The sequence below is a fragment of the Coffea arabica genome, chromosome 4c (assembly GCF_036785885.1).
Source record: "Coffea arabica cultivar ET-39 chromosome 4c, Coffea Arabica ET-39 HiFi, whole genome shotgun sequence".
NCBI lineage: Eukaryota > Viridiplantae > Streptophyta > Magnoliopsida > Gentianales > Rubiaceae > Coffea > Coffea arabica.
Window position 1 is genome coordinate 4581346 of NC_092316.1, and position 15169 is coordinate 4596514.

Consider the following 15169-nt stretch of genomic DNA (forward strand, 5'->3'; position numbering starts at 1 on the left):
ACGAGACTATTAGGAGTTCTGAACGAGCCAGAGAGGCCGACGAAGAAAGATGTTTACCTTTGGAGGTTTTTGGGGTGGGGACGGGGCTCGAATTATAAGCATTGAAAAATCTGTGGCTTCAAATTCGTGAGAAGAAAAAGTCGTCCTGGTATGATTAGGGACGGACTGGACTCCTGCTGAAAAATTATTCGGAGGCATAGACTTTCAAGCTTTTGGAATTCAATTTGCCCAATCCTCTAAGCCCTTGACCAGATTGTGTGGACTTTCGAGTTCTTGATGGCAGCCCGAGCGTCCGTTGAGAGGGACAGGAGGCTTCCCCATCAGGACCATCACTTCGATATATGTATGTATTTCAATTTCTCAACAAGCAAAGCCTAAACCTCCCATAAGAGAAACGAACAAAATGACAGAGCATAATTACCTCTCACAAAGCCGAAAATAGAATAGCTGGAACAGTTTTCCCTTCTCTTGCGTCCACCCCATGGTCTAAATCCTAGCTTCAAGGCAGGAAAAAAAAAAATCTAATCTACTGATTGCATAGAAATTATTGACGTTTTCTGTGCTTCTTGGCTTCCAGCATTTTGGGAGGGAAGGTGTGACTCTGGTCAACCAACAAACAGAACTCAGCCAGTCAATAATGCGGAAGCACCGCCAGAAAGACATTTTTGGTTCATCTGATGTGACGGAGGAGCGGCAAATACAAGCCATGCGCTCCTCCAATGCTTGAAGTCGTAGATCTCCCCTGTCGCATTCCATTTTGCTTCAGCATAATCTCCTTTCCTATACAATCTTTGGTGCGTTGATGTTGCTGGTGTAGTCTTATTCCACCCACAGCCACGAAGATCTCCTCGTGGTCCCCAATTACAAGGTGAAGATACCTAACGAGCCAATAAAATACAATACACCCTACCACCAATTTTCTCGTCGACCCATTCAAAGCCTGGAAAATCTATCTAAACCTGTACGACCTCGTGGTTGTGCAATGTCTTAGACACATGTGATCATGAACACAAATTATGTGCAGCACACAGTTGGTTGCGCATATCCCGACAAGACTGAAATTGTAGAAGCCCTTATATGAAATGAACGTCCCTTGCTTTGCTTATGAAACAACCATTGGTTAAACCCAAAAAAAAAAAAAAAAATTTGTTATAAACAGAATACAAAAGCATATTTGCATTGGAAGATGAAACTAATTGACACAGTAACTGAAGAGAATCCATTTGTATGTACAATTGTTGGTATATTCAGCTAATGGGGTATAAATTTCTAGATCTCACGTACGTCAAAAATTGGGAAGGTAATTCTGCTAAAAGGGATTGAACAACAGAGATCTCTCTACCTGCAAGTCAATGCGACATTATCAAAAATCACATGAAACTGGAAAAAGAAATTCCAGAAAAAGGTAATCAATCAGGTAGAAATATGGGTAACTATGACAAAAAAAAAAAAGGGGGAAAAATTATTTTCCTTTCTCCTTTTCCAAGATTCAATTCATGCTCTCCGTATGGGAGCTAGGAGAGAGAGCGGAAGCTGCTACAATGACTTACTCTGTACATCACGAAATGGAACAAACTGAACAATATCTCGCGATGCAACTCGGCCAGTTGAACTTTCAAGTCTTTCCTTATCTGCATCCAAAATCTAACAAAAACCAGGCCATTAAAGGAACTGAAAGGTGATGATTCAATAAGCTGCTGCTGCTCATGGAACCTTTTTTTTTCTGAAAAATGCTCATGGAACTGCTTTGGATAACAGACACCTAACCCAAAAATAAATTAGTAAATAAATAAATTGGCACACCTCCATTTCCTTAAAGTCTGCTCCTCCAACCCCAACAATAAGGACGGATAAAGGTAGATCTGATGCCTTAACAAAAGCATCTATAGTTTCTTGGAGATCTGTAATTACTCCATCCTGAAAAGGGTATACCATTGCAAATTAAGAAATCTACAGAAGCGGTCTAACATAAAATTACACGAGTTGGCATAAACGAACCGAAGTCATATGTAGGTCCGGAAATAAAATCCTTCAAAGAGTAAAGTCCAGAAAGGGTACTAAATGAGGGATGTAACATTAGGAAAATTTAGCCCACAGAAAACCCAACCATATATCCATATATACGAGAATGATAGACACCACATTGTGATATATAAATGATTATTAGCTAAATTGAATTACCTTTTTCCTGATATTTATTTTTACTTGGCTAGGAATATGAGCATCATCTGTTTCTTACCGTGATAATTAACAAAACAAAGTACTTCCTTCGATCGCTTGTCACGCCTTGGCTGGCAATATGTGCAGCAGCGGTAACGACTGGTCCAAATAAAGTTGGTCCAGCAAGCGAAACATTATAAAGGGCACTTATGTATGCCGCCAGAATTCCTTGAATTCCTTCAACCTATATCATGGAAAATCAATGCTAAATCCAAACGGATAAGGTAAATGTATATAAGACATTTAAGAAGCTGAAAACTTCTGTACACTGCAGCAATTGTCGCTGCAGCAGAATTACCTCACAATAGTTACTGCTTCCATTTAAGTTAAAGCAATGAGAGACTGGGCCATCAATTGGTCGGGCTCCAAAACCCCAAGCAGGAAAGCGCTTGTCTGAATCATAGAATTGCAATACTTCTCCTACCTCTAAGATTGCCTGAAATTGATTATCACTAGCCAGGTATGTTATACATTCAGATTCCATGATTTTTACCAGAGTTCTGTAAACACTAACAAGTTTCTCACTTTCTGGTACGCATTTGGCCGTCCAGAAGGGTCAATATAATGCAGAGAATCAGGCAGGCGAGGATTTCCATTTGAAGCTGAAACATGAAAACTAGGAATTAGGTATGTATTTAAACATCTGAATGTCCATCCATATATGCCAACCAAGCCAAACAGATCAGAAGATTAAAAGGAAAATTTGGTAAGTGAAGTATGTGAATTTTAGTCATCCAAAACTACCGGTGTTAACAGTAATTGATTTAAGCAACCTTGCTATCTTTCTTTTCCCTTTATAACTTACTATATGATAATAGATTTTGGATGGAAATGACATAAATTAGCATTTAGGCATTCAGCACACAACCTAGTCCCATCTGGATAAAGTATAATTAGGTGGAACAGACTGAATACCCATATCATTGAAGTGCCTCGACATCCTGATTGGTTTTACAATAGAAATGTAAAGATAATATTGACAACTAGCAACAACAAAAAGAAATTTTAAAAACATGATTTGACAAAGTCAACTGAATAAGCAAAACATCCTTCAACAATTAACACATTCACAACAGCTCCCATGGAAATGAAACAGAGACCAATATTGGGTGCATCCAAACTGAAGACAAGCACAATTCCTCCAGCCTGGTGCCAAGTTCCATATAAGGCACCTAGCTTCTTCTTCTTTAATACACTATAAGAATGCTTAGAAAAACTTTACTTCAACACATTCAAGTTATAATTTGTGCTGCTCAACACGTGGGAGTTTGACAGCACACTCTGAACCCTCCGCAAAAGAAAATAGAAAAGAAGACAAAAATCAGGTTTGCATCCAAACTAAAGAAAAGCCTAATTGGCCTACAGCCTTGGGACTAGCTATATCAAAGAGCACCTGGCTTCCTCATACTCAATGCATAATAAGAAATGCTAAAATCAACTTTCTTCAACAGACCCTCAGTTATCTAATTTTTGTTGCTTAGGCATCATTAATTTTCACTTTCTTGAATATTCACTCTCCATTGTTTGCAAGATAGCTGATGATTTACATTGTAGCTAAGACCAATAAAAGTAATGCCAGGAGGCAAATGAGAAAGTTGCATGAGAGGAAGGCAAATAACTGTACCAGTGAAATCAATCGCAACCATGAAGTTCAGTTCATAACCACCAGCTAAGTAATCAAGGAATGTATGCTGGATTTTCTCAGAAAACTTGTCAACAAACAGTTGGCTCTTTAGGACCTGGTTATGATTATCACGGTGATTAAAACAACTACTGTAACTTGGGGACAAAACTCATGGATCAATAATTCTAACCTTGTTGGGATGACTTTGGCCGAATGCAGCAGGCATGAACAAATTTGATCCTGTCCCGGCAGAATGCAAATTCTCCAATTCTGCTAAAGATTTCTGAACTTTACTGAATGACAAGGATTAATCAAGCAAAATCAATTGATATTCTATAAAGACCACATAAAAGATTCCAACAGAAGAAAGCGCCCACTTACCCCAGTAAATCATGTTTCCCGTTACCATTGAAGTTGAAGCACTCTATAATCAATGGGCTGTCCTGCATTAGATGAAAATTCAGCGAATAGATGCATGCAGAAGAAAGTAAAATTTCACCAATACTAGATTAATGGCACGCCTCAGCTAGTCCACTGAGTCTCAATCATCAATAGACTAGAAAGGACAAACTCACTGGCTGTAATTGTTTGATAGGCTAGAGAGGTGTATATGCTGTCTATCAAAGTTTTGGTATTAAATGTAAACAATCACGTTTAAAAATATACTATAACTCACTTCATAGAATTTTTTTAACTAATTTAAAAGTTAAAAGCATATAAGTGTCCCCTAAAAAATAGATGATATATCATATATTTGTGCAAATTAAAGATGTTTTATATCCCTGATATACATAGACTAGAAGCAAGGGGAAAATGTGAAGTTAATTAGAAATTCGAAGTCAGCTTATAAGAATAATAGGGTAACGACAGTAATGTTTTTCTACTTTTAATCTTAAGGAAGATATTAAGCACAGCAAAACCAGGACAAAATAAGGAAATACAAAAGTGAGATTACAGCAAAAGTCTAGTCATGCTTTCTCATACAGTAGACATCTCCACAGAGAATATGACCAAAGCCTGCTATCCATGAGGTTGGATAAAATGTTTCATTGAATTTTTCTTATCATTTTGTTCCATTTGAAGAAGATTAAATGAGTGGTGAAAAGAAAATCTCCTCTAGCCACCACAGATTCCAGCCCCTTGATGAAACAATATGTTGTACCTTGCTTCCAGCTTGCTGAATACTTAGAAAAACTGGCTTCCATCTCGGACTATGATCATTTTTCAAAACTTCAGTTTTGCAGATCGGAACAGCTACTCCACTCTCTGTAACTTTTGATATGATAAGGAAAGGATCCTGCAAGTCATCACATTAAACAGATTCACCATGTCACCATGATATACTCCAAAAGGGAACAGAGAGAAAGGTTCTCAGACTTCATACACTTTTTGAAAATAAATCCTTAGATTCCAAGTCTGAACATCTCAGAACCAATTCAGTTGTAGTCTTTGATGCAAAACTCTCTTCAGCAAAAAGAGTGATTTGACCAAGCTTTTTGGGAATAGCAGAACCAGAAGATCCTGGTTTATTTACAAGGTCTAAGGTCAATGACTTGTTTGATCTTGTGATAATCTACAATAACACAAAAAGATATTGTGTCAAAAATCTTCCATTGCAAATATCAGAAAGAAGGTTAAATAAAGGTCATTGTACTTAATTGGCCATGATGAGCCATCTAGAGCTACACTTGGCTCATGGAAAATAAAGAAGGCAATTTCGACTTCGACTTCATAAAAGATCAGATTGCAAGAAATCTACAGGAAACATTCATGGTTTTCTAGTTACCAGTAGAATAGATAGTTGAAAGACTGAACAAATGATTAAACAAGTTTCAATTCAGACATGAAATCTACAGATCACATGACTAACAGATGGCACCCCTAGTTACAATGCACATGAACCTGATTCACACTTAATACTGTATTTACAAATTAGCATATTAAAGTAAAAAAGTGATTGTTAAGAAGGGTGAGCAATCTACACCTCAGATAAGGTGCAATTAGCCTCGCCCAGGAACTGCTGCTCCTCCAACCTAAGCATCTGCACAGGACAAATAGTACTTACAGGTAGTGTTCATAGTATCATTGTCGTTATAGACGACATTGACTTAAATGAGCAACATATATCCCCAGCACTCATATTCTCTGGAAGCAGTTCAACAGCAACAATCAAAGATATTGTCCTAAAACCAACACAGGGTGAGGCTCAAAATTGGTTGAACAACAGACAAGAAAGAAGCGAAGCTACTCATTATTTATCTGATAATATAAGAATCTCTTCAAAAGCCAGTGATGAAGTAGACAATTCATAATAAGACCTGAATACCCCAGCTGTAATTAAATGAGGTTATAAGAGATTCATCTCAGAAAAATACATTCCCAAAGTTGTAGCTTCAGGGGAGAAGGATGGGTTGGTGGTATGGTGGGAGGGAGTGTAAGTGAGAGGTCCCAGGTTTGAGATCTCCCACTTACACTGAAAAAAGAAAAAAAAAAGTTGTAGCATAAGAGTTTTACTTAACCTAAGGATTTCAACATTCCTATACGTTGCAGTTGAGATTTAGGCATTTCAAAATTTATCCTCCCAATCCAAATGACTCATGTAAACATTCTGTATCAAAGTCAAGCAGTAGCTTTAGTTATCTGATACATTAGCATATTTCTTTACAAGTTTCAAAGAATAAATTCAGTATCAGAACAAGAGAAAATTATTTTTGATACAGTTTAACAACTTATAGCAACAAAGGAAAAAAAAATAGCAACAAAGAAGAAAAACATTCAGCAAAGCAAGCCGGTAAGTTCCTTTTCTTCAAGCATGAAGTGATGGAATGCTAAAAAAAAGAAGCCACAACTTGACCTGAGCCTTATCGAGCAAAATCTCCAGGAGCAATGGATATGATGTTTCATATTCCACACTTGCTAAAAGCTTTCAAATTCACATTTCCATACATCTGTATGGGATCAGGCCTTGTTCAAGCTTCAAAAACTAGTACTAATTGATGGCAAATTAATAAATGTTAACTTTAATGATTTTACACCTCACCTGGAATACCTATTTCTTTCCGTTCACCTTTTTAGTGGGCTAGAGCACAACATATGATCTAAATCATATTTGTGTTTTGCCAGTAAAAGATTTATGAAATGTACTATGCAACTCAGATGATTCATAACACAAGCTTTATAGTCGCGGTCTACAAGATTCAACAATCTAGCATTTCCTCAACAATCTAGATGCTTCAGGTAAATTTCCCAAATTGAGAAGCAAATTAATTGGTTGCCATACCTCAACTTAAATTATTTCTCTTTGTTATATTTACAAAACAACTGTTCAAAATGGGTATGCAAACATGAAATCAACAACTGTTCAACAAGTCACATGCCATGCTATAGAACAGATAAACCTCTTAAGGATTCAATTGTTGGAAGAAAATTTTACAGGAGCAGCATGACATACCTTTACATCTATATTGTGAAACTGTGTATCGACATCATACACATGAAACCTGTGATGAAGATTACAATCAATGTACACGTAGTAGTGAAAATTGTACTTGCATGACATAAATCCATGATCAAAGAGCCATACTCACACTAAATGCTGCACTATCTCAAACTGGTAGGTAATAGTGAACTTTTTAATCCACTTGGGACTCAAAGAGTTCAAAAGAACTTCAGTACGACCGAATTCTTGAAGCAAACCATCTTTCTGTTTGGTATAAATAACTGCCATAGGATCACTCTGGAAAAAACAAGGCCTGTAAGTGCTAACCTAAGATAAACAATGGTAATCCTGAATCCAGCAACTGTGCTTGTGAATAAAGGATTTATTTCAGTGGTATATGGAGAACAGCAGATCTGAGAGAATAAGTTGACAGCACAAGAGTGTGGGGTTTCAGACTCTCTCTCAAATTGGTATAAAACATAATTTGACACTATTGTTGAGTGCAATTCATAAGAATCATTGAGAAGTAGTACTTCTTCATATTAGATAGCACAAACAAAAGAAGAATAATTTAAGTTAATATGCAACTTAAGCGACTATTTACAAATGAGAGTTGGCTATGCTTGTCAATCATCCAAGCTGGCTAAGCAAAACAAGACCAAACCAAGTGGAAAAGCATCAGATATTTCCTTATTATATCCATTATAGAAACAAACATACCATAAATACATGCAGACTAAACTTCTCAATGCGAATTGAGATCATATTAGTAGATGGGTGGAAAAGGGTGCAAGGTGCAATTGCAAGGAATTTAAGTGCAATCTTGCATCTTTCAGTCTCCAATTCTGCTACTGACAACTTAAACAAGGGCAGAAAGCTAGCAAATGCATCAACCTCAGTAATTACAAGGAAGGTAAACATTACATGTGGCACATTTAATTTGATAAAGTGTACAGGAAAGCCATTATCGTTTGATGTCAACAACCATAGATGGCAAATTGCCTGATCTAGGGATTTATATAGTTTCCTGATATCAACTGCATGGCAGAACAAGAATTACAAAATGCAAGGATACAGGTAGCTTCAGATATTTGACAGTCTTCTCGAAAACAGTGCTCGTCAAAAATCTAATCCTGAGAGGGGGGAAAAGAGAGAGAGAGAGAGTCTGTGTTTGCCTTAGTTCAGTTTCTCCAACATCTAGATGTCAACACAGGCCACATTATATCCACTTCCCTTATGCTTATTGATATGCCTCGGTTTTCAGTTTAGTCAAACTCAATCGCAATATTATTTATCAAGTCATTATAAGACAGACAATTGTTCCCTTATCCTAACACACCACAAAGAAAATACAGCATCCAAATAGAAGCTGGAAAGTTCCTCTCTACTCTGATTAAATAGTTGAACGTCCTCAAGTATCTTAAAGTGTCATATAACATTATATCTACAAAATTTCTAGGCCAGGAAGCATCAATATTGCATATTAAATTTACATAGGTCCACTTCTGCTAGCAGATACTGCAGTAGAGGCTACACAAAGCTCATCATGAAAAGTGATCAATTAAAAGGAATATTTTATGTCATATAGCATGGCCAACCTCCCTTTACTCATCCTATAACCACATCCCAAGATATGCAAAAGAAGACAAGCTCCACTACATTGGATATCATAGACAATTTTTAAATAATTTTTAGTGCTATAAACATTCATTTTTGCGCTTCATTGTGAAGAAACATTAACAAATGATTTCAAAAATTGTAAAGGTACAAAATAGAGCTCCTAAACCTCTGAGACATTGAGAAATATTAAGCAAATGCATATCAGCATTTTTTTTGTATGGTAGACCCAACATAAATTCGTTAATAATCATGAAACGTCAGGAAATGATCAACAAACCTTGGATAGAATATCCCGATCACGCAAGTTTGTAGCAGAGAGAGACAACTACACAAATTTGGAAACAAGAACTCAGTGTGAGATACCTTTAACATATTACAGCTAAAAGTATGACTAGGATAGAAAATTGATTGTTGATGTTTACAAAGATTGCTGAGCTTTAATTTACCAGTAAGTTTGTTAAATGAAAAGATTAATAATAAGCAGAATTAGTAAGACTGACAAAAAATTCATCATATTTAACTTCCATGTAAAAAGTTTAATTTGGACTCAACTAGTGGAACCACTACTCTACTCGGTAACATAGCAGCAACATGGTTCACATCGAACAAAAAGTTAGTCTTTTTAGCAGCAAGAGATTTTTGCCATCAACCGCATTTAGACTGAAACAAACTCGTACACATAAGCTCGTACAAGTTTACTGCTCTCCAAAAAGGGGGAAACCTGCTTTACGCAAGAGATAGAGCATGAAGCCAACACTCTACCTGACCTAATTTGACCAACTTGCAAATTATCACAAAAAGCTAAACCGCAGAGAATTAGAGGAGAATTAGATACCCATTCATTCTGCTTGGGCATACCTTTATGTATTGTGTATGCACAACACAACTTAGGAATTACCTTGTTAATGACTGGAGAATCAGTCATCTCACATGATGGACACACAAAAGGGAAGGACTATAGCACACAAATCATGCTTCAGGCCATATCAGTTATCATCAGTTGAGGCCACCATTTCAAATTAAGAAGTGAAGTTCAATAAGATTGCAACTAACAAGGCTTTCCATTTAGTGCATTGTATTCTAATCTGTGGCATTTGCATTTACTTTTCGATACATGAATCATAATATTGTTGTCAATACGGTAAACCATTCCCATACAGACTACCATTAATTTGTTTCCCGTCACTATTACACATTCCAAATACGGCAGAATATACATAGCAAAAAACAATTCAAAACTGACACTTTTTGAAAGAAGCTTCATTTTCGCCTATAATCCAAATATAGCAATCTTTCACCTTAATTTAATGACATTTCATGTCAAGCAACATCTCTCTCAATGCTTAAGCAAGTAAGGAACGCCTAAACTCCAAAAATTTACTAAAATATCACATATTCTCATCTTAACTCTTCAACCAAAAAATATTAAAATAAATTACACAGATTATAACTATCAATTGAACTGTACTTCGAAGCATCTCCATTGCTCATTCCTCTTATCTCAGCTCATTTCACATGCAGATACATAAAAGAGAGGCGAGGGGAAAAAAAATCGCATGCATTTATTGATTTTACTCTGGATTAAGTTAAAAGGAAACCTCGATCTGAGAGTAAAGTCCTTTGTAGCCGCGAGAGTTCAGAAAAGCATCAACGGCATCGTTGGGAGCGTTGGAAGAATTAGCTTGAAATGAAGCAGTGCCGCCGACCGCCGACTGTCCGCCGGCAACGTCGGAGCAGCAATTCCCCATCTCCGTCACCGCAGCAGCCGCCTCTTTTTTTCAGTCCAATAATACTTTTCAACGGTTGTCTGCTTTGTCAGCTCTACTCAGCTATCCAGGAAGAATACTGGAAAATAGTCATTGAAAAAGTAGCCAGGACTCAGGTATACATACATGGGGAGGGAGGGGAAATTAGATGGAAAAAAATACAAGTAAAATAAAAAATAAAATGATTAATGCATGAAGATTTTCTTTCAAGTAAAATAAAAAAAAAAAAAAAAAAAAAGGCTGTGGGCGTTACAGAAACAAAAGATGGATAGGGTGGCCCACAAATGTTGTATTGTTGCCCGACTAAAGCTAATTCCGCGTTAAAAAAAAAAAAGTAAAATACAAGAAAGGAACGTTACATTTCAGTAGTGTTTAAAAATTAATATTGGGGCAATTTAATTTTGTTGAATAATTACCTGGATTGCGTCCCCGTGGGGACATTTTTGGTTGGGGTGTTCAAGCTTGGTTCTTTCTTTTCAATTGGCTAATGAATATTGTGTTTGGACTAAAATACCCTTCTGTCTAACTTCTTGAGTTCTCGGTAAGCTGTTACGGGGTCGACATGTGCATTGCTTGAACGCTACTCGAATAAAAATGCTCGAGTTCGAACTCGTCTAGTTTTTTAAAGTTTAGTTCGAACTCAAACTTGAACTTATTTTTACCTTACTTGAACTCGACTTCAAAACCGACCAGATAAGTTCAATCGAATCTTCAAATTTGATTTTTAATAAATTTTATAATAAATAATTAAAAATTATATTATAAATACACAACTAGACTAAAAATCGAATTTTGATTGTTTCCATTCAAACTCGAGTGGAGTGGAGTGTTTGACTCAACAACTCAGGAACTCGAGTCAAATAGGCTAATTAATTTGTACCCCTGGTTCTTGGTGGTGGATGTTTTGGCCATCAAACTTGGTTTAGGTTAGCTGAATCTCGGACCACTACAAAAAGTGTCCAGTGGAGTGGTCAGCATGTTTTCGAAAGTCAATTGACCAAATTGTTTTGTTTTCTACTGCAGATCCTATTACAACTGAACCTCCTTCAGGGTAAAGAATGCACTTAATTGTGTTATTTTCGTTTACGTGACCTAACCAATGAACGTCACGAGAAAAACGAACAGGCTGTCCTAATCGCATTTCAAAATAGAAAAAATTAAGAAAATGAGAATAGAAAAATAAAAAATTCATAAGATGATGAGTGTAACTTTCAATAAATTTTTGAATAGGTGTGAGTTACTATTCACCGATTAATATAGATAATAAATTTATTATTAAATGACTAAATTATCTTTGTAACAAAGCGTACTTTATTGAATTGTAACGTCCGTCTTAATAACTAAGGATGTGCATTTTTGTAAATATATATATATATACATGTCTGAATATACATGTAAATACATATATATATATATATACATTTTCAAAATAAATTTATAGTTTACGATCAATAACCTATACTCCACTTACAATTATCTCAAAATTTAAATTTACACCCAACTTAGAATTCTAATTTTTCCAATTGTCTTCTTCCAAATTCTCCCGTCAAATTTTGACCAAACTAACCAATTAATTGTCTTTTTCCAAAGGAAACAAAGAATGAATACATAGCTTGTCGATCTATAAGAATACAAATACAAAGAATCTGAGGTACGAAGCAAACAATCAGTCAAACTTAAACCCTTGATATTAATCCATGGATCGATTTTAATGTATAATTGTAACAATAGTTTCAGGGCATTCTTTCCAAATATTATCCAAAGACATAATAATGAATAGAATATATACAAAAATATATTGTCCAGAACTAATCTTTGCTGGACTTTTCAAAAGAAAACGATAATATGTTAGTTGCACAAAGATAAAATAATTTTTCACCACTCTGGAAACTTGCAAAAGCACACGTATCTTTCTTCTTTTTTTTTTTTTTTGGGTCAGCCATGAGTGTTGCCCAGCTTTTGGGAAACACAAAATTAGACGCCTCCGTCTCTTTGCCTAGTCTTTTCTCAGGCTATTTTGGCCCTTTGAGAAAATCAAACTAATGTTGACATCGGCTGACCACAGAACACACACACACACATATATATATATAAAGAACATCAATTAGAACATTATAGCTCCAAAAACATTTGTGTCATTGTAATCCCTCTCTTCAAACTAGTTTCAGCGTGTATATGAAACTCTGCGACAATATTTGTACATAGAACTTAATGTTTTTGTCCTTTTTTACTTTTGTCAAAATGTTTTTGTCCTGTTAACCTTTACAATTTTGTGATTGTCGTCTCATCCATATAGCCTACAATAATTCTCTAATTAACCCAATTTGGGCTTCTTCTTTTTTTTTTTTTTTTTTCCCTTAGCTTTGTGGCAATTGGCATCACCAAGCACAAATTCGCAATTGTCTGACTGACTTGTTAACTTTTTGGTTTTTCGTTTTGATGTCATAATTGAGCACAACCAAAGATCTACACAACTTTTTCCATGCGAAGCAACCAATAAATGCTTGCAAGTGAAGCATGACACTTTGACCATATCAATCAACACGTCTTCATGCGTAGTAGTGCTAATCCCATTAGGATGGTAATCTCATCTCTCAATTACAAGCACAAAGCCAGAAAGCATTCCCCCTCCTTGCATCTCCTAGTAATAATTAGCCATGTCATTACCCAAAAGTAACAGTAAACAGTTTTGGTGGTGCCAACCATACCTGGGTTTGATGCTCCAACGCTTAATGCAATCCATCTTCTGACTTTAGTGCTGGAAAATCTTTTGTGTTGACATCTTGCCCAGCCGAATGATATATGTAGTAGATCACATCAGTGACAGCTGAAGATGGATTTTTTTTTAAAAAAAAATTGATGGCCTGCTGTTTCTTGGATTGAGGTAACCAGTTTCCACTTGGGGAAAGGTTGTGGTCAACTGACCACAAAGGTGATAAATGGGGGTCAAGGTCAACCACTTAAGAATCAAATGATAAATGGGGGGAGCAAATAATGGACGTAGAAGAAGGGTTAAACGCGCACACGCTTAGAACAGATTTTATGCAGGAATAGTACTAGTGTTGCATGATATGGCTTGCATTTCACGTCCACCTTCCAAGTTGACAAAAAAAGATTGGAGATTGTTCAAATAATGCTAGGCAGCATTGGTAGGTGTGGAGTCGCGATAACTGGAGATCGGTGAACTCCAAAAGGATTGCGAGGTTCCCGAGATAACTCAAGACCGGTAAACTCTCGTCCAGATTTCCTGTACGATATCAAAAACAAAAGCGAGGCTAAACCCCCGGTTTGATTTCGATGTTTAAGTTCGAGAATGAGTCGTCGATTAGGAGAGTTAAGAACCAGTTACCTCTAAGGTTGAAAAAAATGGGGTATTTTTATATAGTAGAACTTGGGATGTGGCCTTGGAATCCGAGCTGCATCCATGGAAGAAGATACGGTGATAGGTCGGTTCTAGATCTGTTGTTGCAACAGCCTACAAAGTGTCATATTAATTATTTCTTGTCGTAAGGTACTCGATTGACAAGACCACAGCTGCAAGATCATTCCTTGAATGGGAGATGGTCCAGAAAAAGAGATCGTCTCGGAAGATTATCTTGACTACTACATACAGTAGGCAAAACAAAGTGTGCAATAGTTAGCGAATTTCATCAGTTAAGGTAATTGACTCCGTTGTGGGTGTGTTGGATTGGATGGTGTTGCATGCTTATTTGGAAGTTATATTTTGTGTTAAGAGACGTCTAATTGGGATCTTTATGATTCTAATAAATACATGTCTCTATTTTCTAGGCGGCAGGGATGCAAATTCACTAATCATTTGCAGCTTTTCAGGGGTGCATGGTGCTATAGAGATGCATGAGGGAAATTACGATAATAGAGGCAAAGTTGACAGCATTCATAGTATTCCAGATTAAAACTGCCAATTTTGTTTTTTCTAATCTTAAAATGCAAAATCACAAAGAAGCAAAATAACAAAACTGATGCCGGAGAAATTGAGGACCCAACCCAAATTGGAAAAAGTTGGCAAGACAAACATAAGCTAAGGTAAAAAAAATATATCAAATATGATCGATTAAAGCAAATTCCATGGAGAAAAGTAGATGAAAACACTCGTCTGCAATACCTTTTACCTACGATTGCAGTAGTAATTAACAAAACTAAAGTACACAAGTTGCCGAAACATACAACAGATTCCGTACAACGATCACATGCAGCAAGATATTTTTGGTGAGCTAATAGTAATGGGCTAACATGGTGATGGCCCTTACCGCAGCTAAGTTCCAGGTTGTTGTTCGACTTTGAAAGGAAAGCAGCAAGGTTCGAGGGGCAAGCCAATTTGTACAAAATCTGGCATTTTTGAGAATTGTATAGTTACTGGGCAGACCGAAGCCGTGTTGCAGGATGATTGGGACCGCTGCTGAGGTGGTGATGCTAGCAAAGAATGAAAGGTAAGAGAAACAAAACGATGAAACGGTAAATTTAACCCAAAAAAAATGCATA

The 15169-nt window shown here is 36.4% G+C and overlaps 1 protein-coding gene across 3 annotated transcripts; it reads right to left on the reverse strand.

The window, feature by feature from the left end:
- Nucleotides 1-1161: 1161 nt before the first annotated feature.
- LOC113739677 (protein BONZAI 1) lies at nucleotides 1162-10841 on the reverse strand. Of its 3 annotated transcripts, XM_027266965.2 has the most exons (16): nucleotides 10502-10838; nucleotides 9181-9228; nucleotides 7432-7580; nucleotides 7296-7344; nucleotides 5829-5885; nucleotides 5229-5417; nucleotides 5007-5141; nucleotides 4226-4287; nucleotides 4035-4137; nucleotides 3845-3959; nucleotides 2746-2822; nucleotides 2519-2656; nucleotides 2240-2404; nucleotides 1804-1917; nucleotides 1551-1644; nucleotides 1162-1342 (listed from the first exon to the last, which is right to left on the reverse strand). In XM_027266965.2, the coding sequence occupies exons 1-16, from the start codon at nucleotides 10649-10651 to the stop codon at nucleotides 1248-1250; spliced, it is 1740 nt and encodes a 579-aa protein (XP_027122766.2). In that variant the 5' UTR covers nucleotides 10652-10838; the 3' UTR covers nucleotides 1162-1247. The 3 variants fall into 3 exon arrangements, with proteins under 3 accessions (XP_027122766.2, XP_027122768.2, XP_027122767.2); XM_027266967.2 differs by lacking the exon at nucleotides 3845-3959 and having other exon boundaries at nucleotides 4035-4114; nucleotides 10502-10841; XM_027266966.2 differs by lacking the exon at nucleotides 9181-9228 and having other exon boundaries at nucleotides 10502-10839.
- Nucleotides 10842-15169: the final 4328 nt, after the last annotated feature.